General features: G+C 37.0%; 1 protein-coding gene across 1 annotated transcript; it reads right to left on the bottom strand.

Annotated features, from left to right (window-relative positions):
- Window positions 1–7,167: 7,167 nt before the first annotated feature.
- Window positions 7,168–7,500, bottom strand: LOC110592292 (60S ribosomal protein L23a-like). The gene has a single exon (XM_044913366.1). The coding sequence runs from the start codon at window positions 7,498–7,500 to the stop codon at window positions 7,168–7,170; it is 333 nt and encodes a 110-aa protein (XP_044769301.1).
- Window positions 7,501–12,708: the final 5,208 nt, after the last annotated feature.

Here is a 12,708-nt window from a genome sequence, read left to right as displayed (position 1 = left end):
TAATTAATTAATGGTACCACATAGTGATGAAAGCTGAAAGATTTGTTTGTGAATATGGGGAAGGCACTTGTTTGGGGACTCCTAGAAATAACCATGATCATTTTGGAAAAAAAAAAACTCCCGTTTAAAAAGGATAGAATTTGGATCCGCTGTAATTTATGAATAGCTATAGTATGATCTCCAGGCTGGTAAAGACAGGTGAAAATTGGGTTAGAAATATTTTCTGAACCACAACTGCTGAAATAACTTTTATTAAACAGATGATTATAGGCACATTTTTTCCAGGAATAACATCATTTCCAAAATTGGGCAGTATCCATGGTGGTGATCCTGATTAGAGTTTTCTATAGGCAGTAGGATCTGTGACTCCAAACTGAAATTATCCTGCTTTCAGAAATGTAAATATGCTTAAGTGACAGAAGTTCTGTGGACACAATATAGCATACTGCATGTTTTTGTCCTCTCTGGATTAGTTGACACTGAAGCCAAATTCAGGACTACTTGTGAGTATGAGTGCTTAGATATAAAGTCTTGCATGAGTCACAGCATCTGTTAAACCATAACAAGTTCCCTTCTAGTTCTTAGACCTGATTTATCACAGAACTTTCTGTTTGCAATTTGAGATTTATTTCCAGACAAGGTCTCTGATAAGGAGGAGGAGGAAGGAAAGAAAGGTAAATCTGTTTGGCTTTTAAGGTTAGGCAGTCAATTTGGCAGCTGGGCTTATATAACTTCTAACTTCTCCTAATTAGAAATTTTCAGAGTACCTGGCTCTCCCCAGGATGCCAATTTGCTAGAGAATCTTCTTGCAGCCTCCTTGTCAGAAGTCAATTTGAAGCCTTAACCAACAAAAACAACAAAACCTTCATCTCCATGAAACAAACTATCCTCCATTGTTTGCCAGACTTATTGTGAGGTTGAAGTTTTAACTTGACTTAATTTTAAACTCATTCATCTTAATTAATGGACACCTTATTCAATCACATCCATTCTCCTACAAATAGGTCAAACTTCCATAAGCCCTCAGAGGGAAGACAGTCATAGAGGAGATGTTTCTTTTCTCTCACTGATGTCAGAAGGTGACTCTTTTAACACTAATTTCCAGATAAAGGTTTTAAAAATAAACTTTGTTACTCTCTTAGTATCTGGTAATGACCATTATATTGAATTCAAATTACCATTCCATTGGATATTGGTTGGGATAAACTAATCATGTATCTTTTAACAATAAAATGGAAAGCAAAGGGACATTTCAGCTAGCATTAAAAAACTTGGAAACTCAATTTATTTCCATGTAGAATTTCAGGATTATATGAAGGAAAGTGAATATGCCCTTGATTCTACTTTATGGGTTTGTCTCCATCTTCTGTAACTTTATCCCCTTCCATAGCTTCAATTACAGTTTACAGCCTGTCTGAAACTGAATTCAGTAGCTTTCCTTCCAAACCTATTCATCTTTCTCTACTCCTACTATTAGTAAGTGGCACCATCATTTGTTCAGTCCCCTAAGTGAGATATCTAGGAATCATGCTATAGTAATCTTTTTTCTTAAAAAGAAAAAAAAAAAAGCTTTACTGAGATATAATTCATATAACATAAAATTCATCTATTTAAAGTATATAATTCAGTGATTTTTAGTATATTCACAGAATAAATGAGATTGGTCTATAATTTTCTTTTTGTATGATCTTTGTCAGGTTTGGTATTAATATTATACTCAATTCTTGGAAGATTCATCATCTCCATATCCTATGATGGTTCCAAAATGCAAAATCCATGGGTGAGTATCACTGGCAGTACGTGTACGGGAAGAGGGCCCACACTCTGAATCCCACACTCTGTAGAACTAAGGTAGAGCTGAAGAATCTGATACTCAAAAAAAAAAAAAAAAGATTCACAGGGGAATTCTATCAAACCATAGAAGATGAGATCATCCCAACGCTATTTAATCCAGTCCAGAGCACAAGAGAAGAAAGAAAACCAATCCCACTTATGAAATGTAAAAAAAAAAATCTTAAATCTTAGCACAGAGAACCAACAGTATATTTAAAAATAATATATGTTTACAAAGTGCATTTCCAAGGATACAAGAGTTTTTCCATAATAGGACATCAGTTAATATGACTCATCATATTAATATTAATCTGAAAAATCAGATTATTGCCTTCATAAATGCCAAAAAAAGCATTTAATAAAATTTAACATTCATTCATATTAAAAATATTTAATTAACTAGGAATTGAGGGATACTTCAGCCCATTAGCCAGCATCTTACTTAATGGGAAAACATTACTAAAAGTAGAAAGAAGACAAAGATGATTACCATGTCCATTACTATTTGTCATTGGAAAGAGAGGTATTATCCAATGGAATTAGATAAGAGAACACATTTAATCGCACAAGAATTGGAAGGAAGACAAAAAAAACTAACTCTTTTTGCAGGTAACTTGATTATATATCTGGAAAACAAAAAACAAATGGAAAAATTAATAGAAATTATAAGAGAATTTAATAAAGAAGTAGCATGTAAAATTAATATAAATAAGTCAATAACTTAATATAAACAAACAATAAGCAGATAGAAGAAATAATGGAAGAGCAACCCTATTTATAATATATAATACTGGGGCATAAATTTAATAAGAAATAGGTAAAATCTATATAAGAAAAATGATGAAACACTCCTGATGACAAAAAAATAGATTTGAAAAAACAAAAAGATACATTATATTCATGGACAGGAAGACTTACATCATAAATACGCATATTTTCCCTAAGTTAATTTATAAATTTAATAAAATTACCATCAGATTTTTTTCTGAATCTAGATGAGTTGATTACAAAATTTATCTGAAAGTACAAGTAAAAAGAATAGCCGGAAAAGCCCCAAGAAAAGAATTGAGGGCTCAGGTCATGATCCCAGGGTCCTGGGATCGAGCCCCACATTGGGCTCCTGGCTCAGCGGGGAGCCTGCTTCTCCCTCTCCCTCTGCCTCTCTCCCTGCTCATGCTTTCTCTCTCTCTCTCTCTCTCTGTATCTCTGTGTCTCAAATGAATAAATAAAAAATCTTAAAAAAAAAAGAATTGAGGGTGGAAAAAGTACTACTAAGTATAAAAACATATTATAAATCTGCATAATTGAAACAATGTTGTATTGGTACATGATTAGACAGAAAGACCATGGAAATGAGAAGCAAATCCAGAAATAGATGTAAGTGAAGATAGAAAATTAATAAATGATACAATTTGTGTCTCAAATCAATGCAATATGTAGATCTTATTTCGATCCTAACCAAATAAATCAAGGTAAAAGACATTTTTGAGTTAGTGGTAAGAATAAACCACACAGAATAAATAGTGTGTTAATTTTGCTGTGTATGACAGTGATATTGTAAATGTATTTAAAATATTTATCTGTGAAAGATATAAGTTGAAGTACTTATTAGTACTTATTATTTATCTGTGAAAGATGTAAATTGAAGATATAAATTGAAATCAGTGTTTAAAACTCCAGCAAAAAAAGGGAGGTGTAGAGTGTAGAATTAAGAAAGGAAGGGGAGGACGCCTGAGTGGCTCAGTCGTTAAGCGTCTGCCTTCAGCTCAGGTCATGGTCCCAGGGTCCTGGGATCGAGCCCCCCATCGGGCTCCCTGCTTGGCGGGAAGCCTGCTTCTCACTCTCCCTCTGCCCCTGCTTGTGTTCCCTCTCTTGCTGTCTCTCTCTCTGTCAAATAAATAAATAAAATCTTAAAAAAAAAAAAGAAAGAAAGAAAGAAAGAAAGAAAGGGGTGCCTGGGTGGCTCAGTCAGTTAAGCATCTGCCTTCAGGTCATGATCCCAGGGTCTTGGGATGGAGCCCCATGAAGGGCTCCCTGCTCAGCGGGGAGTCTGCTTCTCCCTCTGCCTGCCGCTCTGCTTACTTGTGCTCTCTCTCTCTCTTTCTGTCAAATAAATAAAATCTTTTTTAAAAAAAGAAAGGAAAATATTACTAGTCATTGTAGCTGGATGATTAGAATTTAGAAGTTAACTATATTATTATCTCCACTTATGTATGGGTTTGAAAAATTCTATAAAATAAGATTTTTAAAACACCACTTTCCATAATTGATAAATTACTTGTATGTATTATATGTATATAGAAAAAAATTACCAGATTCCTGAAGATACAAGACCGATCTGTTTCTGATTTTCCAAATCTCAAATAAATTTTAAAGAAATAGTTGATACTTATATATCTTGGTATTGCTAAGAGCTTATAATATATTCTACCAATGAAAAAAATATTCCACAAGTGAGCAGGGCTCAGTTTAGGTATGAATGTGGAGAGCAACTTTTGACTTTTTATCTTATAACCTCTGTTCGATTTATTAATAAGTTTATAAAGCTTTTTAAATATATGTTAGTATATATAGGAGTAAAAATAACTAACAATGTGTGTGTGTTTTTTAAAGATTTCCAGAGGAGTGTGATGGACAAGATAATATGCAAAGCATTAGCATATATATCTGGATGGTCTGGAGCCTCCTAACTCACCTCATGCCACATTCCATCATATATCCCTTATGCCGGTGAAGCCCCACCTAAATGTAGTTCCCTGGAAAAGCTCTGTCCCTTTGCTCTGTGCATGACATGTTCTTTGCAGGAGATAGAAGGTGGTTTCAAGTGTCACACTCACTGAAGTCTCTTGAGTGCCCTCCTCTTTCCAGCTTCCACTCCCAGCTCCAGATAGAATTTGCTACTTCCTTCTTTGTATCATTTGCTACTTCCTTCTTTGTATCACTCTGCAAACCTTGCTCATTTCCATGTCTGCTTCATTCCACCAGACTATGTGACTGCTCTCCAAGCATATTCCCTGCCCTAATGTATCTGGCCAATACACTGAGTGAGTGAGAAAAGAAAATGTTTGGCTTAATTACTTGACAGTTCTATCTCAATTTCTGGAGTAAGAGACTGTAAATATGTCTACTCTGGATTTCCTAACCAAAACAATTGTCTTACATTCTGATGGTGGAGTTGGTTTTGAAACATACTATAAAAGAAATATTCGTACTTTGAAGTAAAGTAAAAAAAAAATGACTATGAAAAATACTTCCTTTTCAAGTTGTATCCATTAAAATTAAGAGGTAGGAAAGGAACCATTTGTAGATGATTAACAGACTGTCAGTATTTTCCATTGTCTCTGTAAGTTAAAGATACTTATATGCCTGACAGTCATTGCGACTTCTGACCTTATACTCCAGAAGCAAATTACAGCTTGTGGGACTCAGGAGTGCTTTGTCTCCTGTTCCTGCGGTGCTTTCAGTGACACTGTGGTCCAATTACCAATCTTCATTTGGCAGGTGGTTCCCATGGTGTACATTGTTACTCTCCCAGAAGTTCCATTACTACCCTGTCTACCACCATAGGTATAGTTTTTGCCTCCCACTTCCCAGAGAATTAGCTTGAAAGTTCTAGTATAAGGATTGGGAGAGAAAAGGGATGGTCTCTGCTGGGACTTTGGAGTAAGTCCCAGTTACAACTTGGAACACAATTTCATACAGAAACCATGTTATTAAATGCATTAGGCATTACAGTATTTCATGTTCTACATTTGAGGTGTAATTAAAAGCTAGCGAGCCTCCTTAAAGAAACTAGAAACAGAAATTTACTACGTAGTCTGAATTCTAAAAGCTTTGAAAGCAAATTATGCTCCAAAAGTTCATTTGTAAATTGAGGACTTTGTGTTCATCAAATCAAGAGGAAAGAGCAAACGAAATAAAACACATCTCTGATGATATATAATTAGAAAAACAACTCTTAAGAATAATTGCCAGGGCAGGGGAAAGACTTCACTGTACACACTTTATACACTTTGAATTTTGTACCACATGCATTGTGATAATTATTCCCCTAGTAAGATTTTTTAATTTAAAGATTATTAAAAGTAACTGCCAATTTATATATTTAGAATGGTTCTCTAAAGTACAAGTGAATATATACTGTTTCTTTAAATTCTGGTGTCTCTTTATTCTGTTGAACTTGATGGTACTTGGTTATGGTGCTGATAAACCTCAAGTGATCAACTGTTGCCGTAAAATTACTCTACATGCTGGCTACCCATCCCTGTAAAAAATAACTATATCATTGTGGGGGTAACTTGTTTTTTTTTGTTGTTTGTTTTTTAAAGATTTTATTTATTTATTTGACAGAGACAGAGAGAGCACAAGCAGGCAGAACGGCAGGCAGAAGGAAAGGGAGAGGAAGGCTCCCTGCTGAGCAGACAGCCGGATGCAGGGCTTGATCCCAGGACTCTGGGATCATGACCTGAGCCAGAGGCAGCCACTTAACCGACCAAGCCACCCAGGTGCCCCAAGGATAACTTGTTTTGCCTTAACTATAACATGGCTATCTTTAGTAAGTAGCATTTATTACCTCTCCTGGAGTTTTCTTCTAGTTGAAGGGGGGTCAATTAACATAATCCTCCTGACTCTTCTCTATCCCCATACTCTACCCTAGGAAAGAGAAGTGACCTACCCAACCACGAACTTAGGAGCAGAAACTGGGCAATCAAAACCCCAATCTTCCTCCTTTCTTCTTCTTAGGGACTAGCTGGCCACAGGAAGCACGCATATCTCCAAGCCACTGTGTTACATGTAGGCCACCAGGGGTGGTCCATGCCTGAGTGGGTCAGTCTAATTCCGGAGTTCAATATTGCTCACAGACATAAGCCACATGTTTATGAATATCGTAAATGTTCAATGGTGTTTCATTGTGATTTCATCTTACATTTCCCAGATTACTAAAAAGGTGAGTATTTTTGATATATTTGCATTCCATTTGTGTTCTCACTTCTTTTTTTTAAATTTAATTTAATTTTATTATGTTATGTTAATCACCATCCATTACATCATTAGTTTTTGATGTAGTGTTCCATGATTCATTGTTTTCGTATAACACCCAGTGCTCCATTCAATGTCCACAATAGCCAAACTATGGATAGAGCCAAGATGTCCATCGACAGATGAATGAATAAAGAAGATGTGGTTTATACACACACACACACACACACACACACACACACACTGGAATATTATGCAGCCATCAAAAGGAATGAAATCTTGCCATTTATGTTCTCAGTTCTTATATTCTTTAGTTTTGTTGGCAACATCCAAAGCATCATAGTCAGGAGCCAGTCAAATATATGCCTTCTTATCTCCATCAGGCCTGATCAGAATATTGACTTTGGCCACATCAATGTCATAGAGCTTCTCCACAGCCTGTTTGATCTGGTGCTTATTAGCCTTGACATCCACAATGAAAACAAGTGTGTTGTTGTCTTCTATTTTCTTCATAGCTGACTGGGTAGTCAGGGGGGACTTGACGATGGCATAGTGATCACACTTGTTGCTCCTGGGGATGCTCTTCTGAGGATATTTGGGTTGCCTTTGGAGACGCAGTGTCTTGGACCCTCGGAATGTAGATGACATCTGGATCTTTTCTGTGTGACTGTAGATGCCTTTCAGCATGCTTTCTTGGCCTTCAAATCTTTTGTTTTGGCTTTGCCTTTGGGAGGGGCACCTTCTTCACCTTAGTCACCATCTTCATGAAAGGGATTTCCGAGGTTCATTTCTAGGGGTTTATAGAGTCAAGTTACCTCAGTCTTTTATTTCTGACAAAAAATAAAAAATAAAAAACCAAACCAAACAAACAAAAAAACCGAATAACTTAACTTTTGTACATTGATAGGTTTGTGGTCATTGTTGTTCAGGACTTTTGTATCTATGTCCATGGATGAGATTGATCTGGAATTTTTTCTTTTTTGTGACAGATCTCATATCAAGATATTTTAACATCATAAAATGAGGTGAGGAGTTTTATTTCTATTCCCTGAAAATAGTTATCTAAGGATTGAGGTTATTGTTTAAGTTATCATTATCCTTATTGATTTTTTTCTGCTTTATCTATCAATCATTGAGGTAATTATGATACTCTTTCACTAAGATTGGATGTTTTTCCTCTTGTTGAGTTAGTATGTTTTACATATATAGTGAGTATTGAACATGTGGCTTTATTCTTAGTTCGTTATATTGTGCTTTTTATTTATTACACTTTGAGTATTTGCTAAAATATCCCTATAAAAATTTGGGGGGCACAGCACTTTTTTTTGAGAGAGAGAGAGAGCAGGGGAGGGACAAGAGGAGAGGGAGAGAGAGGATCCCAAGCAGGCCCCACACCCAGCAGAAGCCTGATGTGGGGCTTAATCTCACGACACTGAGATCATGACCTGAGCTGAATTCAAGAGTTAGTCATTTAACTGACTGATCCACCCAGGTGCCCCAGCACTATTCTTTTTGAAACAGTTCTTAAATTCTGCTTTAATTCCTTTAAAGGATATAATCAGTTTTCCTCCTGAGTCAATTTTGTAAGTTACATTTCTCTAGGAATTCATCTACTTCATATAAGTTTTCAAATTTATTGTATAAAGTTATTTATATGAAAAACTAATAAATATTTATTGAAGATGTATTATGAATATGTACTATACTTTTGTGTTCTAGGTTCTATTAAGTTTTTAACAGCTTTTTTGAGATGTAATTAACAAACTGCACATATAAAAGTGTAAAATTTTTTTTCAATTTGGTAAGTTTTACACTTGCAAACATCCCTGAGACCATCACCACAATCAAGATAGTGAACATTATCCATTACCCCAAAAGTTTTTTCATGTTCCTTTATAATCCTTTCAGAGTATTCCACCCAGTGCCCGTGAATTAAGAGATTTTTTTCTAAACCAGCTAGTGGTAACAGGCACTACACCTTTGTGAGCTCCAGGCACTCTTTCCTTAAATGCCTTCAGATGTTCCTTTCTCTGGCCCCAGGTGGTTTCCTCACACGCATGTGCAGACACCCTAGGTTCTCTCTCCGTGAGGCTCTCTCGAGTCAGACACTCTGTCCTGCAAACCCTAGCTTCTTTGGTCTCCTGGGACTCTCAGCTCTGTATTCTTGAAGAATCAACTCAGCAACTGAGGGAATCTGCCGTGCTCCACCTTGATTCCCCCTCCCTGCATCATGGCCTGGAAACTCTCAAGATAGTAAGTTGGGGCTATCACAGGACTCTCCTCATTTCTGTCATTTGTCATCTCTGTTCAGTCTCTTATTTTCTGTCTCTTAGGGACCACTGCCCTTTGTTCTTTGGTGTCCAGTGTCTTGAAAACTGTTTTTTTTTTTTTCATATGTTTTGTCTGTTTTTTTGCTTGTTTTAGGAAGGATGATAAATCTGGTCCCTGTTACTCCATCTTGGCCAGAGTGGAATATCCTTTTATGTTTTTAATATCTACAGCATCTTGTTTCCTTTTTCAATTCTTTTATTTTTCCTCTTTTCTCCCCTTGATTAAACTTGCCAGAGGTTTATCTAATTAGTCATTTTAAGGAACCAACTCTTGCTTCCTGATCTTTCCTTTTACGTGTATATTTTTCATTTCATTAATTTCCATTTTTTCTAACTTAGATTATAATATCAAGTCCTCATTTTCTTTTGTAAGCATTTAAGACAATAATCAGTAACACTTTAGCTGCATCTCATAAAGTTTGCTCTATACTGTTTTCTTTGTTCAATTCTAAAGAATTTAAAAATTTTATCATAATTTTTTTCTTTGACTCGTGAATTTTTAGAAATATTTTAATAGATTTTTACTTTCTTTTTATTATTAATTTCCAACTTAATTACATCGTAGCCAGAGAAATTTATCTTTGAGATATAGTTGATAGACAGTAAACTGTACATATTTAAAGTACATAATTTGACAAGTTGTAGCATATATAAACACTCATGACACCATTACCACAATCAAGATAATTAAGTTATCCATCACCCAGAAGATTCCTGATGTTCCTTTGTTCTTTGATCAGGCTTCTAATAGATCAGGCTGAATAAAAGAATTTTTTCTTTTCTTTTTTTTAAAGATTTTATTATTTATTTGACAGAGACACAACGAGAGAGGGAACACAAGCAGGGGGAGTGGGTGAGGGAGAAGCAGGCTTCCCGCCGAGCAGGGAGCCCGATGCAGGGCTCGATCCCAGGACCCTGGGATCATGATCTGAGCTAAAGGCAGATGCTTAACGACTGAGCCACCCAGGCACCCCAACAGAATTTTTTTCTTATCAAACTTTGTTTTAATGGGTCTCAAAATTCTGTGAAAGATTTTAGGTCAAGTTGTTTCCATTAAAAATTACTGATTGTTTTAAAATTGCCACACACAGAAACAAATAGCCCACAAAACATTCTGATGCACACAAAAGTTGAAGAAGCACTATTCTAGAGAGAGTATCTATATGTTAGTTAGACTTCCTTTCTCCTACAGAGGATTACATAAACTCACAGTTCAAGGGTGGCTGAGACCCATGCTCAGTTTTTCTCTCGAGTTCTGTTTTGTTCCACAATGTCTTCTCCACTGAGCTCTTCAGCTGACAGATTATTGTGTCTTAAAGTTTCATAGTCCTCGTTGCTAATGCTTACTGCTGGGGGTTCACAGACTTTAGCAGAGAGCTATTGCTACATTTTCTCTTTTTCCTCAATTTTATGTTGCTTTCTGCTTTTCACTTCTGTTATCTCCATTTCCCCCTTTTGTCTATTTTTCTTTCCAGATTTTTCCTGAGCACACTGTGCTCTGCATGACACACTGTCCTAAACTACCACCTTTTCCTCTCATAACAGGACAGACTATTTTTTAAAGATTTTATCTTTATTTTTATTCATAAGAGAGAGCGAGAGAGGCAGAGGGAGAAGCAGGCTTCCCGCTGAGCAGGGAGCCCGATGCGGGACTCGATCCCAGGACCCTGGGATCATGACCTGAGCCGAAGGCAGACGCTTAACCATCTGAGTCACCCAGGCGCCCAACAGGACGGACTATTAATTACTCTTCAGGAAACTATAATTTTGGCACAAGAGTACTGGCTTCTTGGTGGTGCCAAAAGGAAGATACTTCCACTTGTAAGCAATTCCTAAAAATATTTTTGTATACTTTCTTTTTCCCGAGAAGAATCATTGGATTCCTCCCTAAACTAAATATTTTGGGGACAGGACTTGTGCTATGAAAAGTGACAGTCCTCCAAGGCAAACACCCCTTTTCAAAAAAATTGTGGTAAAATACATATAACATAAAATTTACCATTTTAACTGTTTTTTTTAGTGTACAGTTCAGTGGCACTAAGTACATTCATATTGTTGTGCAACCATCACCACCATTCATCTCCAGAACTCTTCCTCCTGCAGAACAGAAACTCAGTACTCATTAAAAAATAATTCCCTACTAAGAATGAAGGGGGGGAAATCGGAGGGGGAGACGAACCATGAGAGACAATGGACTCTGAGAAACAAACTGAGGGTTCTAGAGGGGAGGGGGGTGGGGGGATGGGTCAGCCTGGTGATGGGTATTGAGGAGGGCAGGTATTGAATGGAGCACTGGGTGTTATGCACAAACAATGAATCATGGAACACTACATCTAAAACTAATGATGTAATGTATGGGGATTAACATAAGAATAAAAAAATTAAAAAAAATAATAATTCCCTACTCTTCCCACCAGCCCCTGGCAACCACCATTCTATTTTCTGTCTCTATGAGTTTGACTACTCTAGGTACCTCATGTAAATGGAATCATGCAGTATTTATCTTTTTGTGACTAGGTAATCTCACTTAATGTCCTCAAGATTCATCTATGCTGTAGCATGTGTCAGAATTTTCTTCCTTTTTCAGGCTCTGAATAATATTCAACACTAGTAAGTGGAATGCTCTATAGCTGACCTAACTACAAGTATATTTTCAGTTTCCTTGTTCTTGTGTCTCTGCCAGCACCCACTAGCAATCATCTTCATTTTGTTACTTAGACTCTTGTTCTCTCTTTTCTTTCGTTCAGACTTAGAGTCTCTGGTGGTTGTCTTAGTTCCTGATTTTATTCTGCTCCTCACTCTGCTTTCATTGACTAAATTCTGGCAACTTGTCACCTCCTCAGTTTCTGACCTCAATGTAGTCACTACATTTTGGATTCTTTTCACTGACTGCTCACCAGTTATGAGAAAGAAGGAGGATCCATCATCCTCCATCCCACTAGGCATCAGAGTAAGTCAAGATTACTGGGGTAGGAGCTATTGTGTTAGACTGAACAGACATGGGCACCAGCACATACCCATGGCATGTGACCCCCCGCCACAAGACACAGGAAAAGAAATAATGGGTTGAAAATCAAGCTAACTCTCCTCAGACAGACTCTGCTGGCTCTCTCTCTCTCAAAGAACCAAATGAGTATTGTCATGCTGAACCTCTCAGAGGAGAGAGAGTTCCTTGAGCCTTTATAATGTAACTCAATAGATTGAGGGTTTTGAGACAGACCCGGGAACTTTCTGTGTACCCAACTTGGCATTGGCTTATGCAACATCCAGCAAGTGACCCTGAAATCTTCCCATCTGTTTCATTTCTTGGGGGCCTTGAAGCAGTGCTTTAGCAGCATGCCAAAGCAGACTGCCTAGAAGAGAGGCCTATGAAACATAACAGCAGCTGGAGGTTTGCAGTAGGGCCTTGTGGTAGCAGAGGGAAGTGTCACACAGCTTTAGGAAGAGCCACTGAACAGAAAAACAGAAACATGCTGAACAGCTGCATCAGACCATAGGTGTGACAGGGGTTCAAAATCAACTGTCCACAGAAATTCTTTGTCTTCACTGAAATGCACTTCCCTTT

This window comes from Neomonachus schauinslandi, chromosome 3 (assembly GCF_002201575.2).
Source record: "Neomonachus schauinslandi chromosome 3, ASM220157v2, whole genome shotgun sequence".
Classification (NCBI taxonomy): domain Eukaryota; kingdom Metazoa; phylum Chordata; class Mammalia; order Carnivora; family Phocidae; genus Neomonachus; species Neomonachus schauinslandi.
This window is presented reverse-complemented; position numbering and strand designations above follow the sequence as displayed.

Excerpts from the sequence above, each read along its gene's own strand:
- LOC110592292 (XM_044913366.1), bottom strand. The coding sequence starts at position 7,500 with ATGCTGAAAGGCATCTACAGTCACACAGAAAAGATCCAGATGTCATCT.